This window comes from Myotis myotis, unplaced genomic scaffold (genome assembly GCF_014108235.1).
Source record: "Myotis myotis isolate mMyoMyo1 unplaced genomic scaffold, mMyoMyo1.p scaffold_m19_p_11, whole genome shotgun sequence".
In the NCBI taxonomy this organism is placed as follows: domain Eukaryota; kingdom Metazoa; phylum Chordata; class Mammalia; order Chiroptera; family Vespertilionidae; genus Myotis; species Myotis myotis.
Window position 1 is genome coordinate 24924350 of NW_023416315.1, and position 20643 is coordinate 24944992.

General features: G+C 49.9%; 1 protein-coding gene across 13 annotated transcripts in view; it reads left to right on the forward strand.

The window, feature by feature from the left end:
• The window catches only part of RAPGEF5 (Rap guanine nucleotide exchange factor 5), a 196217-nt gene extending 176608 nt beyond the window's left edge, over positions 1–19609 (forward strand). For 8 of the 13 annotated variants that reach the window (XM_036327925.1, XM_036327923.1, XM_036327922.1 and 5 more), the window contains 5 exons: positions 2838–2888; positions 3715–3802; positions 8601–8665; positions 12694–12748; positions 15627–19609. In XM_036327925.1, coding sequence (XP_036183818.1) covers positions 2838–2888; positions 3715–3802; positions 8601–8665; positions 12694–12748; positions 15627–15745 — 378 coding nt within the window. In that variant the 3' untranslated portion in view covers positions 15746–19609. Of the gene's footprint in view, positions 1–2837; positions 2889–3714; positions 3803–8600; positions 8769–12693; positions 12749–15389; positions 15533–15626 lie in introns of those variants that run through there. The other 5 variants (XR_004970859.1, XR_004970861.1, XR_004970860.1 and 2 more) reach the window with 5 other exon arrangements.
• Positions 19610–20643: the final 1034 nt, after the last annotated feature.

Here is a 20643-nt window from a genome sequence, read left to right on the forward strand (position 1 = left end):
GTGTCCAGTTGGGAGGGACTGTTTTAATCAAATGGTCTTCAAAACGCTTGTGTAATGTGTATGAAAGCGATGAGAACTGTAAAATGACCCCTGCAGATTTGGTCTTCCTCGGCTCTTCCCTGAGGTGGCATGGGTACCAATGGTGGTCCTTTCAAACGCTCACCTGCGGGCCGTGTGTCCAGATTGGCTGAGACGCTGACGAATTAAGCTTCCGGGCCTCACACTTGCTGGGCCCCTGGCAGTGTGTTCACATGGACAATATACATCTTTGTAAAATTTGCAAAAGTAAAGTAATTTTGTATTGATTTTCTTAAAGAGGGCCCACAAAATGCTATACGTTTCAGGCCTCCCAAATCCTGGTTCTGCTTCTGTTGCTGTTATATGATGAAGCCTGATTAGGTTCTAAGATGGAGAGGCCCACAAAAGTTAGCCCAAGTTCTCAAACATGGACTTGAAGGGTATATGTGGGAAGAGCTGCAGTTGGGGCATCCCTCTTGAGCCAGGCACTGAGGTGGGGCTCTTCTCTCCTTGGGCTTTTGTTTCCTTCACTCCCTGTTCCCTGCTGATTGCCCACTTCACTCTGTGGACCATACGCCCCCTCACCCCTTCTCTTTACCCCTCCTCCTGGCTCCAGCCTGCATGTGCTCACTTCGGCCTCCTTGGTCTCTCTCCATCTTCCCAGGTTCAGCTCTGATCAGTAACTGCTCATTCCCTTCGTGGGTCCCAATGCAAACTCCTGTGGGAGAGAAGCCGATAGGCCCTGTTCCTTTTCTTACATTAGGTCTCAGCGTAGGTCTCAGGGCAACCTGCAGGTTCACTTTCTGTGGGTCAGGGAGATGCCCTGACGGAAGGCATCGGGGTGGGTGGCCTGAGGGTCGGGGCCATTGCCCCTTAAGAAGGTTCAAAGAAAGAAACGAAAGGCTTGCCTGCTCTGGCAAAGCAAACGAGACCGTGTGTGCACATCATAAGATGAAGGAGGTGGGCCGCCAATGCCCCGGTTGACCAGAGGAGGAACAGATGGCTGGCAAGGGCTAGAGGCGTGTGGAATTTGAGTTAAACCTGGAAAAAAGCTTTGCTTTGCAAGCACGGGGGCGAGAAATGAAATCCAAACCATGTGCATCCATCCCATGAGCACATTGGCTGCCTACTTTGTGCACGACACTGCGTCTTCACCTTGGCAGAAGGAGGGCGGTCAGACAGATGGGAACAGAGGGGCTCTGATGGAGGAGGTGCTGAACCAAGTCCAGTCGGACCGCAGAGGAGCAAGTAGAGGACTCATTCTGCCTCCCAGGAGTGAGAAGACTCTACAGAGAAGCTCTGAGAAGCAGGGGCTTAGAGGTTGAGTTGGGAGTTGCTGGGGGTTGGGGTGGGCACCAAGCAGAAGTGACCGTGGGACCGTTAGGCCTGCTGATGAGTGAGCACACGGTCCCCATAGGGGAAGGAGCAGATTTAAAGGAATAGAACGGGGTCAGCCAGCTCTGCAGGTAAGGGGCCAGACAGCAAATGTGTGTAGGCTGTGTAGGCCTTGCGGTCTCTATTTCGGGGACTCCACTCTGCCACTGCAGTGCAAGAGTCAGCACAAGGTGTATGTAAATGAGTGGGCGTGGCCACATTCCAGTACGGGCATTATTTACAAGAGCAGGCTGTGAACTGGATTTGGCCCATTCATGGCTGACCCCTGGAGGTGACCAGTTTGGCTCTGAGTTTGAGGAGCCACTGGGACATTCGTGTGTCATGTCCAACAGACTAAGATTTGCAGCTCGGAAGAACGGTGGGAGTAAGTTGCAGATGGCTGCATTTTGCCTTTTCTCATTTGATTTGTCCTCCATTCATGAATATAGGTGTGTCTGTATCACAGTAGTTTCCAAACATATTAAACTGTCTGTGTGCTGTGCTAAACGGAGTCCAAATTCAAAACCATCAAATTGAAACGTCTATTTCTAAATAACTTACAAGTCTAATTACTGTAGGGTTTGCCTCCATGACTTCGATGTGTTTTGGAAGCAGAAAGTCCCACCGATCTCTTCCAGAACATGGGCGCTGGCATTCATGGCTGGAATTTGTTCAGCACCAACCATGAACTGTGCGCTTCGTAGGCTTTGTCTCCACGTCAGTCGGAGGACTTTGAGACTCACACCAATCCACACAGCCAGCAAGGGGCGGAGGCAGAACTCAGAGGCAGACCATCTGCTGACCACGTCAGTGTGGAAGGCACCCAGCTTTGCACGTAGCTGACCACCTGACAGGCGGCTGGGAAACCCCGGCTCTTCTTCCTGAGGCCCGAAGCTGTGATGGGAAGGATGGCATATCGCTGTCACTTACACGCCGCCTGTCCGTGTGGCTGATCTTTGTAACCCAGTCATTCTACCTGTCAAAGTGCAGGCTTCATCATGGAGGGTTTCACAGCCTTGCACTCGTAAGCCCTCTGCAGTGAGACATCATTATTTCATTTACACAAAAAATATCAGCTGACATTATTATTCCCAATCAGCAAGACTATTTAAGAAGATGAAGGTAGAACATGGACTGAAATCCAAGTGTTTATTAAAAAAAAATCATCCGTGTGTGGAATGTCTAACCAGCCCGATGCCAGTCACGTGGCTGTTACGTATTTTAAACTGGTTTTCGCCACATTCCCGAGCGATGCACAGCCACAGCCACATTACGGGGTGATGAAAACCGCCGACGGGGAGCAGTCAGGGTAGAGCCACGTGAGAGATTTACGTGCAGAGCCACGGCACACGTCAGCACAACTTCATGAACCCTTCCCCGGTCGCCTCTCAAAATAGCTGACCTCTTTGACCTTTTTGTGTGTGTTTTTTTGTCTTTGTTTTTAGAAAATCCCTGGGAAGTTTAAGAAACTTTTCTCTGAACTTGAAAGTTTAACAGTAAGTAGTTGACCCAGAGGGGACTTATCCTTCCAATGAGTTGCCAGCGTCTGATTGTCTTCTAAATTCCAGTGGGGGGGCAGGGGGGCGGGGACAGGAAGGAGGGGACCTGCACTCCATCGGGGCAGGTAGTTAGACACACACACATTCACCCGCCCTGAACATGTAGCTTTGCTTCTTATGAAGTGAAGCAAGTACACGGTTAATGCTGCTTCTCCGTGGAACACAGCACTGAGAATGGCCCTTTGGCGTGGTTTTCAGCCGGCAGATTGTTACGTGTGGTCCATCTCCAAGCCTATGAAGTGCACGGGTGTAAATTTAGTGTGCAGTCACTGGCTTATGCATCCTTCTCTTGTCCTCTTACCATTTCTTAGGCTCAGGTACAAAATGTATCATAGTTTCTTTCCAGAACACAGTAAGGCGGTTCTCTTATGCTCGCTGCATTGTCTGTGCATCACGAGGGCATTTTTCTGTGCCGTGTCCCTGACAAAAGACGCCAGGGTTTCCTCATGACAGAAATTATGTGGAGGAAACTGTACTTACAGAACTGACTCGAGGAAAAGAATAGGGCCATCAAAAGGTGTCTCTCTTTTTTGCAGCCACTTCCCATTATTGTAAACCAATAAGCTGGCTTTCACTCATTACCTAGATTTCCTGCCCTAATTTAGTGAGTTTATTTCCCTAGGAAACCTTTGTCCCCTTCGTTCTTAGGGAAGACGTCTCCATATCCAAATCATGTTCAAATTGCATAGCAACGTGGGCTGAGAGCTGTTTCTATAGCAGATTGATTTTTTTCTTTCTCTTTGTGATCCGCTTGGCTGCGCAGGATCCCTCCCTGAACCACAAAGCCTACAGAGATGCGTTCAAAAAGATGAAGCCGCCCAAAATCCCGTTCATGCCCTTACTGCTCAAAGGTAACGATTTTTTCTCTTCTACTTATAATTCCATCTTCCAGAAATGCATCGTTATAACTGTAGAAGACAACAACAACAACAAAAGAGGGTTCAGTTTATCACTTTAGAATAATTTCGACATTCAGAACTAACAGAGTTTCCCTGTGGTTGCTTTTCAAATGCGCCGTTATTTCTGAGTTGCCTAAAATACGGACTTACATGTGAGCAGACAGCAGAGCATTTTCTGCGACTCACAGAATTTAGGACTGCAAACTGTTGTGTGTTTACTTCACCTGCTCCTATGCGCCGTTTATTTTTCTGTGAGTTTACAATCCACTCAATTCAACCGAGACCAGGCTGGCATGCAGGACCCCAGAGGCAGTCAGTTGGGTGCCACGTTGGCAGCCCAAGTTTCAGAGCCGCAGCCCACACCTGCTGCCGTGTGGGGCACAGGCCGTAAATGACACCTCATGAGACATGTTGGCTAAATGTACTGATGAGGTCTCCGCGGTCCTTTCACACCAGAGAATTCATGCAGGGTAAGCTCATTTCAATCTGGCCTATGCTTCTTACCTTCCATACATGTCCTACCTGTGAGCTTTCCACAGGGGGTTTGCTCTCTTTTTGATCTGAGAGAAGAGAGAGAGAAACATCAATATGAGAGAGAAACATTGATCGGTTGCCTCCCGCACACACCCCAGCCCAGTATCGAACCCGATACCTAGGTATGTGCCCTGACTGGGATCAAACCTGCCACCTTTTGTTGTACAGGACATGCTCCAGCCAACTGAGCCATCCGGCCAGGACGGATTTGGTCATTTTTCTTGGCCATATTGTGATTCCTTGAAAGGATTTTATAGAAACACTTTCTTTTTACATAGCCTCTGCTCTTTGGCTGGGCCAGGCCCCCATGACTGGGTCCTTAGATGTGATTCTGGAAATGAGTTACCTAGAGCTGGAGGGCTGGCTAGCCCGGCCATCCTCCCCCTTTGCCCACCCCATGGGCGAAGCTGATATTCCCTCTTCGGCTTCTCTCAGGAACAGCAGAGCTTGGAGAATTACTGAGTTGCTATTCACTCTTGCAGCTACTCATTTGGTCTTCATCTGGCATAAAGCAAGCATCTCTGTGAAACCATAAAGACAATAATCTATTAGAACAATTGAGAGGTGCACAGACACTTCATCCACCCTGAAAAGAGTCCACTAAATGTACATGGATGGAAAAGGAGAGATTGTAATAGCAAAATAACTTAAAGGGACCTTTGGTTCTCCACATTTATTTCCTTTTAGGATAGGTTTATTCAGGCTTATGATTTTTATTTGCAAATGAGACACATCCAGCGGGAGAGCGGGAGTGGCAGGGGAGGATCACAGACTCATTTAGACACAAATAGGAAAAATAGAGTGAGGACAGCTCTTAGAAAGGAATGACTTTAGGAATTAAAAACTTTGAAACAGATGTTTTTAATGAGAAATTAGCTGGCAATGCCCCCTTAACTTAATCAGATATGAGCAGAGCTTTCTGCTGTTTAGTGGTGATTTTCCCCAAAAACTACTTAATGCAGTCAGGTGTCTCACACCTACAACTTAGCTCGGATGCAATTTTCTGCTCCACTGAGCTTATCGAGACCTCCTTGTTGGCAGCACAACAAATTCCCCTTTTTTTCTACTGACTAGACATCACCCATTCGCTCTAGGAAATTTAAACGCATTTTTCTTTTTTTCATTAGAAGTTTTCTTGAGTTAAATAAGCACTTATTTTTCCTTCACATTAATTGTTTGTGACTACAAGAATAAACATCATTAGCAGTCTTTTGTATTTAAAGCTGCCATTTTTGTCTGAAATAATTTCCAAAGGAAAATAGGATGAAAATTTGAAATATGTATATATCATGCCTGAGAATAAGACATTTTGGAAAAAATAAACTACATTAATGGTTAGGCTTTTTTAACTGCAAAATTATTTTAAAAGTTGCAATAAACTACTTTAGAAAACACACACACACACACACACACACACACACACACACACACACCCACCACCCCACCTGTGCTCACTGCTTTGGGTCCTTTTAGTTAAAGGGACTGGACTGAACTTGTTGGGTGTTAGGAAGGGCTAGGCTTCCCATCTCTCATTCTTCGAGGTCCTCAGTACCCAACAAGCCTGCAGATTATGAAGTAACCACATAGCCTGAGGCTCCTACCAGCCGTCAGCTTTCCTGCATTCCAGTTGAATTTCTTGCCTTTTGATATACTCCTCCTCCCCCTCGCCCCGCCACTGTGCTGTGGACTCTGCTAAGAAAGCGGAAACCCTACAGAAGTGTTGAGGCTCTCGGTCCCGAGCAGCTGAATAGTCTGTAGAAAGTGGTGTTTTTGGAGATGGTGGTCCCCTCCCACAGAGGGAATACCCGACAGGTGTGTGAAGGTAAACTGAGTCGCTGTGGGTTGTGTACGTGCCTTAGAGTCGGATCAGTGTTGCAGTTTTGTGGGGTATTTAACTAAAAGGAATGGCGGGGTGCTTGTGTGTTTCTTCTCGCTCTCCTACTTGCCATCTCTTCAGATGGAGCATTTCGCCGGCAGTTCTGTGCTGTGAAGTGTTCGGAGTGTGTCCGGGTGACTCCGGATAAAAGGGGCCTGGCACGTGCCATTCCCACCCAGTGTCTGAGCTCAGCCACCTCCTAGCTTATCTCTCACACCTTTCCCATGACACCCCTGCCACGCAAAAGGGTCCGAACCCTCAGTCACCTGAACCCCTTTCTCCTGCCTCTCCTCCCTCCCCACCTGCCAGAAGCTTCCAGGCCTTATTCCCATCAGCATCTGCCCGCCCGCCCCGCCCTCAGAGAGCAGCCCTCTCCTCTGCTCCCCTGACAAGTCCTGAGATGGAGGGTAAGTGAGGCCCCCAGGAAGAGGAGCCGTGGCTGCAGGCGCCCCCTGTGCCGGGAACCCGGCACGTTGACTGTGACGGGTTGTAAGAAACATCAAGTCCCCTCCAGCGGGTGAGGTGCCAGAGGGACAGTGGTGAGGGCACCGGGCTCCCCGGGTTGGAATCCTGGCTGTGACGTGCAGAGCTGTGAGCGTGGGACAGTTGTGCATGTTCTTTGGACCAGTGTTTCTCCGCATTCTGTCCTGCCGGGGCTTTACCTTCAGTCCTTTGTGAGGATTCGACGCGTTAATGTCGCGTCGGACGCTGTCAGTAAATATAAGCTGTCGCTGTTTTCATCGCCCCTCACTGTCATCCTTCGGATCACAGGCGCGGGATGGCAGTCAGAGGGCGTGTGTCACCCGAATTCTCCGGGCGTTCGGAGAGACCAGGCCTGTCGGCAGTGGTTCGAGTGGAGAGCGTGCACACGGTGCTGTGTTTGCCAAACAAAAAAGGTGGAAGCCACCTGTGCTGACTGCTCTTTCCTAAATACCGTCGCACAGTGAAAACTTGCGAGTCTTTTTTGAAAGCAAAATCATGAAAGGTGGTACAATAGCCAGAGACTTTGTCAGACAACTGTGTGTCACTGCATTGTTTTCTGCTAGGACATCAGTTTAAAGAGGAAAAAGAAAGAAAAGGAAAAAGGCTTAGGGAAACGTTGCAGTGGGTGCTGGAAGCTGTGTAAGGGGTGCCTTGAGGAAAGTGTATGTAGAACTCGTCTCGCCCCCCAGTGGGCAGAGTTAGGTGGCCCAGTGTGTTGTCGGCAGGTTTTGGAGCACCTAGCTCTTACTTGCTCCCCCCCCCCCCCGCCCCCAACCCCCCCCCCCCCCCCCGGCCCGGCAAGCCAGCAGGATCAGAGTCTTGATTAAATACCAGTGCTTTTCCTTTCTATCTACAGGGATTGTACAGTGTCCTTTTCCCTCTTTTACATCAGGTTGTTTTAATCGATTTGGGGAAATTATTTTCATTTGGTTGGCCCTCCATGTCTGTGACGAAACCTGATTATTTTCATGCTCTTCAAGTTGCCAAGTATTTCTTACTCTGGTTCTTGTCGGTGAGGATTCCCTCATGCCCCGTCATGGACCCCCTGATCTGAACGTTTGCCTCATCCGTTCTCATAGCTTCAGCTGCTGCCTTCGTTGTGCCCAATTCTCACAGCCCTGTCTCTTGGGAGGGCGCCTCTGTTTCGTGCAACCACAAGGAGACCTGTGTTTGAAGATCTTCTGTCACTCTCAATGCAGTGACGCTCAAGCCAAACGTAACGCTTCCTTCCTCTCCCATGAGCCTTCAACCTTCATCCTCAGGTTATCTTCACCGAGCGAACATGGCTGGGGACCTTGCCATTTTCAAACCTGCCTCCTTCCCTACTCACATCTGGTACACAGTCAGGCACTGACTTGGAGAGCCAGAAATCTACATGAGACACCTAAATCTGAGTCTGAACATTTTATATAAAGCAGGTTCCCTACACTCTCAAAAATTGTTTTTTTTTTAAAAAAAAATACATAAATGTTAAGATCTTATTATTTCTGGAGATTCTGTTGTTTTCTGCTTGATGTTCTGACCTAAAAACATAATGGACCTGTCAGGTCATAGAATAGTATTAAGTCTTAGTTTATATGAAGCAAGTTAGAGTCAAACACTTCATTGTCAGTGCAAAATATATACTTGCGTTAATGTTATAACGTTCCCCACCCCCACCCCACTCACACACACATAAATGATGCCCTTTCACTTCGAATAATGCACAGATTCAATTTCAAGGTGCCGTGTCAAATGCATGGGCCAATCCATAATGTTTAAGTAAAATTAATAAGTTATGTTGCTTCAAGACCTCTTCAGTCCTGACTCCTGATCCATTCCTAATGGTACATGTATCTTTTTGCTTTTAATTTTCAGATGTAACATTTATTCACGAGGGAAATAAAACGTTTTTGGATAATCTCGTCAATTTTGAGAAGCTGGTAAGTAGCTCGCATTGTTTCTCCCTTTTCAAGTGTATACTTTTCCCTTTTGCACCAAGAAGCCAGTGGATGCAGCCCTTTTCTTCAGTGAACACGTGATGATTTCCAGGAGCTATTTGCTGCATGTAGTGCATTGTCAATAAAATGTATTACAATTAAAACTACATGGCTAGCAAGGTTCTGAGGACCAAATATAAAAAATCTGCTTTTTAGTGTTAAAAAATGGAACTTCATTAGGTTAGCATCAGCAATGGAGGGTATGCTATTGAACCAAAAATAAAACGTAAGAGTCCTGTCTGGGGAATTCACACTCCTGAGGTTGAGTTTTACAGCTTGAACAGTGTCTCTCTGTGTCCCAGCATGCACGGCTCTGTGGGCACCTCCCAGTGTGGGTAGGAAGGGGAGATGGGAAGGGCAGGCGTGTGAGGGGAAGGACCTCCTGTCATCAGCCTGTGGACAGAGGGGGCCACCGTGGAGAGGCAGTTCTGACAGGAGGAGGGTCCCCAGCCAGAGCTTTTCCACAGGGATTCCCCCGAGTTATTCCCAGGACGTGGCCGGAGCTTTGTTCTGCGTGGGCACCTCCTGGCCTCTGTGCCAGCACGTCCCGGGCAGAGGAGGAGTTGCCTGTCAGAACTGAGTGAGTTTAAAATAGGAGTGCTCCAAGGAGCCCCGGTGGACGACAAGAAGGATGGATGTGTCTGACCGATGAACTTTAGTCATGAATTAGATTGTCCTTCATGGTTAAGAATGATACCAGTGACCCCTGTCCATAGATCCTGGCCTCTAACCTTTCAGTCATGGTGATGGATTTGTGTGAACTCTTTCAGGAAATGACCCCCGGTTCCCTGGGAGGAGGGAGGGGGGGAGTGAGGTGGGGGACGCAGACCATGACCACAGAACAGTGCAAACTGCTGAGTCCACACAAGGTTTGGCGTCTGACCTTTGCCTCCCGAGTGCCCTGCTCTAACTCGCCACACACAGGGTGAGAGGGCACAGGGCCACCGTACAACTCGAGGACCATGCACCTAGGGTCTGAAGGCAGGAGTCAGGCTTCTTGCCGTAGGTGTAACCCCCGAGGACCATCCCTCTGCGGCTCATTATTTTTGAAGTGGACGTGCCTATCACTTTCCAAGTCTCTCTCTGCACTAAGTGCTTTGGAATCAGTGCTCAGTTATTTAGATACCACATACAGTCAAAACAACACAGCTGGGAATGGGCATTTAAAGTGTTGGGGTTTCCGTACTTATTCTTTGAAGGTGTGTTCTGTGTCGCTGTGTAATGTTCTGAAGATCACAGGGCAGCTATTTGCAACGAAAGGCTGTAGGCACCAACATTCTGGTTTCCAGGCAGATTAATCTCTGATGTTTGGGATTAATGGGAGGATTGCAGGATTATCAAACCTTTGGTGGATATTTACTCCAAATCCTGGCCAATGCACCAGATAAGCTTTGGAGAGTGTGTGCGAGGATATAGGGTGGGGTTTGTCACGTCAGGTGGAATCCCCTATAAAGGTCTAGTAAGTTTCCTTGGAATATGGGAGGACAATTGCACTCTGTACACAGACGGTTACCCATTGTTAAGGGCTGACTGGTGCTTGACCCTCTCCCGGAGCGAACCAGTGGTTTGGTTAAGCTCATTGTGTCATTTCCCCTAAGTGCTGCAGAGGGAGAGGACAATTCAATAACAGCACAAAGGGGATCGAGCGATGGAAGGGGCCCCGGCCCCCTGCTCTCCTTGTTTCTGACCAGCATCTTGGTCTCCCCTGTTTTTCCGAGCAGCCCCGGGGAAGGCCTTCAACACCTGCTGATGTCACCCAGGGTCTTGCTTTCATAAGTACTAAGATGTCATACTTACCATTGGGGCTAAAACTAAGAAAGTCTACCTAGGTGTACACCCACTGTGGTCAGTAACTATCTGGACCCTTGTTTCGTTAAGAAAGGTTAAGGAAATAGCCTATGTAAGTAATACCTTATTTTCAATTTTAAATTCCTAAAGAGAACTTTTATTCAGAAGACAGAAGCTACGTTATATAAGGCCCTAGGACACACAGTGGGTGCCTAGTCCTAGAAGTAGATGGCATTTAAGATACAGCACACCTGCTGCTGACCCCCTCCTTGCACAAAAAAGACAGGGTGTCGTTAGAATTTTCTAGAAGGGCAAATATCTATTGTACATAACCTATGTTATACTCCGATGCTGGGGAATGAAACTGAATTTCCTAGGAGAGGCAGTGTTTTTAAGGATATTTCTTAGCAAAGGACAGGGTTTCACTTACGCTAAAACAGGATCATCTTTCACAATAATGAACCGAGAGGACGTAACTGAATTAACTTGTGGGGAGTCGATTCCTCATGATGGATATTAGCTTAACCAGCTAGCAGAGAATTCAGTGCATTATCTATCGGGCTGATGCAGGCCGACACATTAACTCAGAAGACCCAGGAGCACTCAGTGGGCCTAATGAGATTCCCACTGTTCCCCACGCTGCCTCCGCGGCTCTCCGTGTTCCAGTCCAACCTGTGACCTCATGGAGGAACAAATGCTCTCCCCTTCCACCTCCCCATCCCTCAATGGGAAGAACATCATCTTTTCACCGTATCGTCCTCTCTCCGCCTTCAGGAAGCCTAACAATGAGGATCAGGGCTCAGGTTCCACGCTCAGGACTGAGCCCTGCACAAATGGCACACGATAGAAATCAATGTGACGCCGAGGGACTGCCGGGAACAGCGGCCCACGGGGGAAGGAAACTTAACAATACACTCGCAGACATGAGTCAGGCCTGTTTCCTTCACACATGCAACAGAGCTCCTGCTCTAATCACTGTCCTATTTAATGTTCCACCACTTAAAAATACAGCTGTGAGAACAATTTAATAAGTAGGTCACATTCACATACTACAGTTTCTATAGTTCTGTGGTATTAACTTTGACAGCAGTGGTCCCCTGTGGGTTTGCTGTGTATGCACGACCCTGGGCTCAGTGCACACGCACAGGGCATGGCAGGTGATGCCACCCGGAGGGGTTTGGGGCACCAGGTAATGAACAGTGCGGATGCCTGAATAATGGGATGATGTTTGGATCTTGATCTGAAATGAATTAGGGAATCACTGCGACTTTCCAGAAGACTAGAGCAGGATGAGAGTGTCTGGAGATTGTTCTGGAACATGATGGGGGGAACTGGAGCGGAGGGTGGCCTTGCCCTAAATGCTGTATTTCTTGCATCATGGAAAACCGAGCGTGACGGCACTTAGAAGACGGTTGCAGGGGCACCAATAGGAGGTGGTGGGATCTCGTCTGAAGCAGCCGCGAGTTTAAGAAGACTTTTGCCTGGAGACCAGAGAGGACTGTAAAGAAAGACATTGAAGTAGAACACCAAAGAGTGTAGGGGGGAATCTAATTATACATTTTTGTGGAGATCTGGAGGTTCTAGAAATGTTTGTCTTTCGTGAATGCCTCCCTTCCTCTCACCAGTTGAGACACATGAACCTTTGATTCCACAAAAATGCCAACCTCCATTCGGCAGGTGGCGGGAGTCAACATGCATGACAGCTGGTAGACGCTGGCAAGCAGAGCTGGCCGGTGGGACCTGGTCTAAAGGGAAAGCTCCACAACAAATGCAACAACACAAAGCCCATTGCAATGTACAAAGGACAGTGAGGAGGTTGAGAGCGACGCCTCCCAGGTTCACGGGGAGCTCAGTAAGGCCTCCTGAGGAAGGGGCTGGTGAAGCACCCCCTGGAGGGCAAAGCCTTAGCACAGCGGGACAGGTGGGCCCCGGGCGGAGGAGAGCTGCATCTTTGTAGTGTGTTTTCCCGGGGCTCCTTTAGACTCGTGCAACTGGGTGTGGGAGCCACTGTTTCTACAGACAAGGACTAAATACTCTTCTGTAACCCAAGCTCAGTATTATCACTTAAAGTCCAGCTCCAAGATACACCCGAGGGTGTAACTACCCATTGTCCCGGCAAGCATGCTACTTGGGCTGCACCCGGAGTGACCCTCCCACTGACCTGCGTCCTGCTTGCCTTCCAGCATATGATTGCCGACACCGTCCGGACCCTGAGACACTGCAGGGCCAACCAGTTTGGTGAGTAATCGCAGTCGGCGTGCAATGTACATTCGCGTGCAGCAGTGTAGACGGTGACCCTGTCACAAGGGTTTGTGGTAAAACGTGTAAGCAGACTGTGAAGTATAACATGCATGCTGTACACATACACTGCACTCCCTGTGTTTCATCTCACATGTTTGGGATGCAGAGGGAGGCAAGATAGGGCAGCAAGATTGTACTGTAGAGAGTGACTTTGGACCGTCAGAAGCTCCCGCCCCACCCCATCCCGGGAAGTCTTGTTAGCTTGCCCATTGGCACAGAATTGCCAGTGGGTTTATCAGGGGTGGCCCGTCCCTAACCTCTCTGCCTGGAGCCTTCCTGGCATAGGAGTATCGTTGCAAATGTGCCTAGTACAGCCTCCCAGAGTCTGTCCTCCTCTCCAACAAAAATTTCCTGTCTGGGGCTGCCTTTCCCTGAAAAGGTGTGTTCTGAGCGCTTTTGTAGACTCCCAACTGAGGCCAACGTAAGTAGGAATATTCGTTCTTTTCTAAATCTTGGGCACAATTTACATTATGTTTCGATCATGTTAAAACATTGCAGGAAGGAAGGAAATTGACTTTATTGAGTTCACGGAGCTTTCTCATGGGCGGTGGGATCCTGTCACCAGTATTAGTGACTGGTGAATGGAGATATTACCCCTATGGGTATGGGGCAGAGGAAGCTCAGAGGTTAATCACACAGCCATTATCACCCCTAGTCTGCCCGATTTCCTGGCCCATACCCCTTCCCTTGCCTTGGGCAGATTCAGTAGATATAAAAGGCAATTAAAAAAATAGAAAGTTCAATTCAATAATTATAAATCAATCAAAGGTGTCCGCTAAGTAAAACTTACTTTGTTAAATAATTCATCCTCATTGTAAGACAATTTTTCTTTAACAATACAGAATATATGTAAAGTAGAAAAATCAAAATCGCACTTTCTAAGGATGGGTGCAGATTCTTAAGAATTTTTTTTTTTTTTTTTTTTTTTTTTTTGGTCTGGGCTGGTCTTGGCTGGCTATATCATCCCCCAACAAAACAACTGAACATCTGTATGAATTCTGTTCGAAAGGACGAATAAATACAAGACCTAATTTTCTAAATATTCATATCAATACCATTTGATACATGCTTATATAATTCTCCATTAAGCACGGAAGTACAATGCTGTTACAGGAGAAACAGCGATAGTAACGTTATCCTGAGATCCATTCAAGTGCACAAGTATGATGTTGCTCATGAGTTCATACTTCTTTCATCCTCCTGTGCTTCCCGATTATTTATGGGCTAATTCCAAGACTTCAGCTGCATTTACTCTGGGCCCTGGTTTATGTGCTGCAAGTGTGGACAGGAAGGCTGGGCTGACCTTGGCCCTGTCTCAAACCTCCCATCACCAGAGTAAGTCTCCTTAGCACAAAGCGAGGGAGAAATTCAAATAACTATGAGGTCTGTTTGTGTTCTATACTTCTCTATCTTTAAAAATCATATATGTGACTGAATTACCTAAATCCAAAATGACAGTGTAGATAGGCACGGTGAACCACTGTCAGCATTTGGGATAAAATAAGATAATGTTAGTCAAGGCCCCTATAAACTACAGAGTGCCTGCACGTGTCCATTGTCATGATTGGAACCATTCGTTCTGTCTTCCTCTTTTAAGGCCAGACATTTAACAACAAAATTACCTTGGTAGCATCGTGTGTTCGACACCAATGCTCACTAGACAGACACGTTATCTTGGTGTCTCCAGAAACGGCCTCCGGAATGACACAGCCTTTGGTCACTTTCAAAAATGTCGGACGGTAAAAACATCAACTCCTGGTGCTTTTTACCTTTTGAAACCAGAAAGTCTTATTTCTATTAAACCTAAGAATGACCAGCCACCCATGACATACAGGCCTTAGATTACAAAACACATGGTCATAGAGGAGGGAGGAAAAAAACAGCTGCTTTGAAATGTCAGCCTCCTCAGGCCCCGCCCCTCTGCTTGGACTGAGTGCAGCCTGGGCCCTGCCTTCCCCCCCTTCCCACCACCAGAAATCCCGATGCCAGTGACCTCAGGCCACTCACTCAAGGTCACATTGTCCTCCACGGCCCAGCTCAGCCTCGGGGGCCCCAGGGTTGAGGTGGGGGTGGATGTGTTTGTTTTTGAGTTTGGGAAGTGAGCCTGCCCCATTGTCCCGGCCCCCTTATCTCTGGTTCCTTATCAGAGCTGCCACCAGCAGGGCACATGTGTGGTCACAGTGCACCACCCGGGTCCTGGATGGGGAGTGGAAACCCCCGCCTCGCCTTTCAGGGGGTGGATGTTAGCCCAGCCGTGTCCTTTAGGGACCTGCGGTGCCTGTCAGCCATGCCTTACGTTTAGTTCTTCATTTTTTCCCCCCCAAAAATAAGGACACCAAAAAGAATTGTGTCTGTGCACTCACCAGGTTAGCAGTGATTTCCCACAGCTCCAGACTGAGATTAAGAGCCCGTGAGAGCCATCGAAACGGGCATGTCTTGTGACACGGGACCTCAGACCACGGACCCGGGAGCCACAGGGCCCGGGTTCCAGTCCCACGCAGCCACTCACTCGTGTGTCTGTGCTGTTTCCCCTCTGAGAGGGGTGATAACCCAGCTGCTGAAGGCTGTGTATTGTTAGGTAGTAAACACCACAGACATGTCGGTAAGACAAACACCTTGCCGGGTCTAAACACCTGACCAAGGAACCGAGTCCGAGCTGAGAACGCAACTGCCCGGTTAGCATCGAGAGCTCCTCTGCGAGTCTGACTCACAGTCTGCCTGGTAGGTTTACACTAGCCTTACTGTGGGGTTGACTGGGATTCAGCCAGAACATCATGAGATTAACTGGGTTTTTTTTTTTCCCTCCAAAAATTAGGAGGGGACATGTCTCCAAAAGAGCACCAGGAGCTGAAGTCCTACGTCACCCACCTGTACGTCATCGACAGCCAGCAGGCCCTGTTCGAGCTCTCCCACCGGATCGAGCCCCGCGCGTGAGCCCAGCCGCGCCCCCCTGAGCACCTGCAGCTCTCCCGCCACAGGACGTCCGTGCCCAGCACGTCCCTTTCCTGGGAGAAAAGAAGCTGCTGAGTTTTATCAGTAACTCACGAGACATGCTTCAGCCACCCGCGGCGGGGAAGGGCCTCGCCTCAGCTCACCTTGCCACTCTCGCTCTCGGCCGAGAAGGCAGAAGACTCAGAGCATCTTGGCATGGAGAAGCCTGGTTTCTTACATGGACATTGTTGATCCCATCCAGTTTTCAACTTGAGATGTGCCAGCGTCAAGGCCAGGGAGCCTGTCTTGTGCAGTGGCCAGATATTTCAGTGAGGGCGTGCAGGTTCAGGAGCAGCTCTACGTCGCCTGGGAGCAGGTTGTTGTGTATAGGCTGTCAGAGAAGGGGCTTGTCTGAACACCGGGAGACGGTGATGGCACGTCCAGATTTCCAGGGAGAAGGCGTGGTCTCTGTTGATACACACTGTGACGTCACCAAAGGCCCCTGTGTCTGGGGAGCCGTGAGGACCCGTCGCCGGCATCCGTGCCCTGAGTCCCAGAAGGGAAATGTCGGGGCAGGCCTTGCTTTGCACCCACAGTCACTTACGGATGTTGGCTCGCCGGTGAAATCCGTTTCTGCACAACTGATTTGCAACTGTGGACAAGTTAGGCTCCATGGCTTTGCCAGTAAGGAAAATAGGGATCTTTAGGAGATTGACTCATGGTTTAACTTCCGGGGATTTTCTTGGCACATGCAAGCAGGCTCTCCTCCTTTTGGGAACAATACGATTTTTGAAAGAGCGCAGTGCCTGACACCTCGAAGGCTCCATCAGGGTGGCAGTCAGAGGTGCCTGGCGGGGCCCTGGTGCTCTGCACGCCTCCGCTGGCTCCTTGCCCGCCGGGTGCAGGGGTCGCAGCCGGTGCAGGGAGGCGAGTGGAGTGGGATGTGCAAGGCACTCGGCACTCCCTCCCTACAGAAGCGCAAGGAGGAAGATGGTGCTGATTGCCCGTCTCACAGCAAACATCGGATTTATGCTGGACCCTCGCAAGTCCTAGAGCTCACCTTCCAGCCAAGACAGCGGCTTTGGTGTTTTTTTTCTCCTGGAGTCTTTTAAGTCTTTTTTTTTTTTTTTTAATGTCCATTTTTATAGATTAGGGCTCCTCCGGTAAATAAGACCCTGGCTATTCTCCAGAACGGGTTGGCGTCCCCTTGCCCTTCATAAAAGCCTGTGGGATACAGCAATGAAATGCACCCGGCCAGTTAGATACCTACCACGTTGCTAAACTCCCAGGGCACCGGCTCCCTCTGCCAGCTCCACGCCCGTTCCAGCCCTGGGAGCCCAGTGCACTTCTCAGCCCGGCCGCCTGTGCGTCTCCTAAGTGCCTGCGCAGACCACTTCCTGCCGCCTCAGCACCTCCATTCGGGGCTGCCTGGCCCCTCACAGCAGGGCTGTGTCCTGGCTCAGGAGCCACAGAGAGCTTGAGGAGTCGCTGGAAGGAGCCACGGGGAGATTGTTGGTAGAACTTTCAGAGAGATTGCGTCTGCCCGAGCATGTAAACATCAGTTCTGAAAATTAACAGGATTTTGTCGAAAGCACCATCCAAGGCTGGCCCACTAGAGAAATGTTCCCGGCTGCTGGGACCGGAATGGGACCCACTGGTGGAGACCTGAGCCTGGAGCCAGGGCAGCAGGCTTCTCTGGTGGCCGATCACACACTGCAGGGGGCAGGGCCTCGCCGCACGCCCAGGCCTTCCTGTCTGCTCTCCGTGCAGGGAGGAGCGTTTCCCAGTCAAACCATCGAAGCCCATTTTGATATTGTCTCCATGTTTTGCATTTAAGTTTTTATTCACATAGGATCTACTTTGCTCCAATGAAAACTATTGCAGTTCCTTTAGTAGAGAACTTTTTCAGCAAAGCACCCGTTGCTTAGACCTCATTTCAGATATGTCCACGGCCAAACGAATCCACACGTGCATCAGGTTTAAACCCACCTTGATGGTGTCGGCAGAGCACGCCCCGCGTCGTGGGCGGACACGGGTGGGGGAGAGCATGGTGCGGTCACATTTCCTCCAGCCGGGGCGGGTGGCTCTGGGGCAGCCGAGGGAAGGGAGGATTTTGTTCACATTAGATTTGCTTTTCCATCCCCATCTTCTGAATGTCCACATCTCCCAATCTTTCTGAAATTTAGCAACTGTCTCCAGCGATGCCCCAGGCAGCAGCTCTCAGAAATTTCAGAAGCGCAGAGGAGACGTAAGCCAGGGACTAAAGAACTAAAGGTGGAATTGTGGGAGCCGGGTTTAGCTCAGCATGGAGCTCTTCCCAAAAATCTGAGCTGCCCAACAGTGAGCGGCCGACGTGGGGCTCAGCAGCTCCCTGTTAGTGGGGGTGGGCTGTGCTCCCTCCAAATCCTTGCCACAGCCTCTTTGGAGTAGGTTTTGTGCTGGCTAGACAGATGGGTGGACTGGGAGACGTCTCTGCTGCTTTCCGGCTCTTTTAGATTGTCATGGTCGCATAAAATCTCCTTCCGCCCTGGAAACCTGCCAGCTGCCGCCATCACCCACCCTTCTGAGTGGTTCTCTTCGCTGCAGCACAGCCCTCCACAGCCTGCGGGTCTGGATGTCAGCATCCCGGCGAACCAGCCCCGCTTAGAAATCGGCACAGCAGGTTCCTGTGGGCACAACCGCAACCTTGCCGAATATCTCCTTTCTCCATCCATACTTACAGACGCTCCAAAGACCACAGCGTTTCAGAGTCACTTCTCCTTTTAATCTGCACAATTGCCAAATGGTTCCCTGATAGATATGATGGCCTGCATTCACTTTATTCTATATCATCAATTATGTTTAGAAGAAGTTCATTTACCCAGACCCTGTCCACAGGCAAGTCAGGTGGGGCATGCACCGAGCTCAGCAGCGTGAGGATGAAGTAAAAGCCCACCCTCCCGGTCGGCAGGGCAGATGCCACTCGGTGAGGCTTACCGCCTCCTGGTGGGAGAAACAGCTGCAAGAAGGAGAGGGTGCCTGGGGCCTGGGCCCCCAGAGCTGGGCTTGCCCCCTCGGTCCCCGTCCCAGCCCGGCCGCCTTGTGACAGCCGTCACGTACACAGTCGCAGACTCGTGTTCCCAAATGGCACCAGTACCGCAAGCTTCTCGGAAACAAGGGGAAAACATGAAAATGGGGACCATCGGGTGCCCTGCCATTGTCTGACATGGAGTGTCTTTTCAATGCTTCAAACACGTCCTTAAAATTTCAGCCTGCTTGTGACGAGCGGGCCACTGTGCTGAACACTGGGAGGGGGGAAATGTTTTTAAAATTTGCCAAAAAGCTAGATGAAAATGTACTACTGTAAAAAGCAAAGCTGTACATACTAAACGTTTTTTAGCAGAGCACTATTTATTTGCATAGCCTATTTATTGTATTCGTGTCACGCTGTTAAATGCTGGGACGGAATCAGTGAGCTGCAGCAAGGACTCGGGCCTTCCAACGTGTCATGCATTAGGACTGCGGTGGCGTCGTCAGCGGGCGGGAACGCTTAGCCGATAGACAGCCCGCAACCAGGGTGCCCACCTCTCTTCTCAGGGACCACACCCCGTAGTTTTCCACCATTGCAGGAGCTGGTAAATATGAAACATGGGTTGAATTACCAGAATTGCCATTAACAGTATTTCCTTCCTCAGATTTCATGCTTTCTGCTTCTGTACATATATGACTGTGCTGTGTATTTATCGAAGCTAGTAAGCAATAATTTATATGTAAAAACGGCCGGGCAATATAAGGTGAAAACTTATATGTCACTGTTACCTTATCTTGTATTTTCAAGTGTTTTTTTAAAACTGCTTTTCCAAATATAAGATGATGCTAATAACGCTATCCGTGCCTGGGAGCTTCTTGCTGTGTCCGTGATGCGTGTGGGCGCACAGCCCGCGCTGGGGCGGCTTATCACATGCAGTAGTTGAAGCTCGGAAATCGCTTGTTCCCTGTGAGAGCTGGTAGGGGGTGAAGCGGTCTCGGGCAGCCCACAGACGCCCGCATCACGCACGCTGCCCCTGAGTTACTTACAGACCCTCAAGCCCGGGGCTGGAAATCAGCGCTTCCTTCGATCCTAGGATTTGGAGAGTTCAGCGACGCCATCATCACCTCACCCACTGGAGCAGGGCCAGGGACCAGGGAAGCGCTGAGCCCTGGTGGGATGGCCTGGGCCTGGGAAGAGCCCTGACACACGGGTGTGGGCAGATGATTCCGCAGAGGGGGGACGTGGGGTGTCTCGGTGCACACGCACCCTGCACCCCAGTGGCCTGTCCCTCCAGCCCTCTCTCCCCCTCGGTGGAAGGGTGGCACGTCCTGCCCACTGGTGTCCGGCTGGGCCCACGTGGTGGTCCCTCCCCGCACAGGGTGTGTGTCTCCCCAGGTTGAACTCACAGTGGCCAAGGCCCTTCTCTGTCCGGTGAACAAAGAGAAGAAGAGGCCGTGTGGCCTGCAAACCGGAGCTTTACTGGCACCTGCACCTGCCCGTCTCCTGCCTCGACCTCAGGGATCCAGGTGAGCAGGGCAGGGCAGCTCTATCACCTCTCCGGCTTTGAAGCACGTGTAACTTGAGTGAGAAATAAAACATCGTCATTAGAAGCTACTGGGATTGGGGATCAGTGGGGCTTGGGGGTGTCTCTGGAGAATTTAGCCTGAGCTGGCGGGTAGGTGCAGTCTCCCAGGACACTGTCCTTGATTAACTGCCCTTTCCCTCAGCCCACGCGTGGGCAACAGTCCCTAATGCACGAGACCCTGTCCTCCCAGATCCTGCAAAGGGCTTGTCTCCGTGGGAAAGGGAATGGGGGACCCCAGAGGAGTTTCTCGGGACTTTCCTTCCCAGGAAGTGGCACTTCTGTGAGACAAGGGAAGGGTGGAGAGCA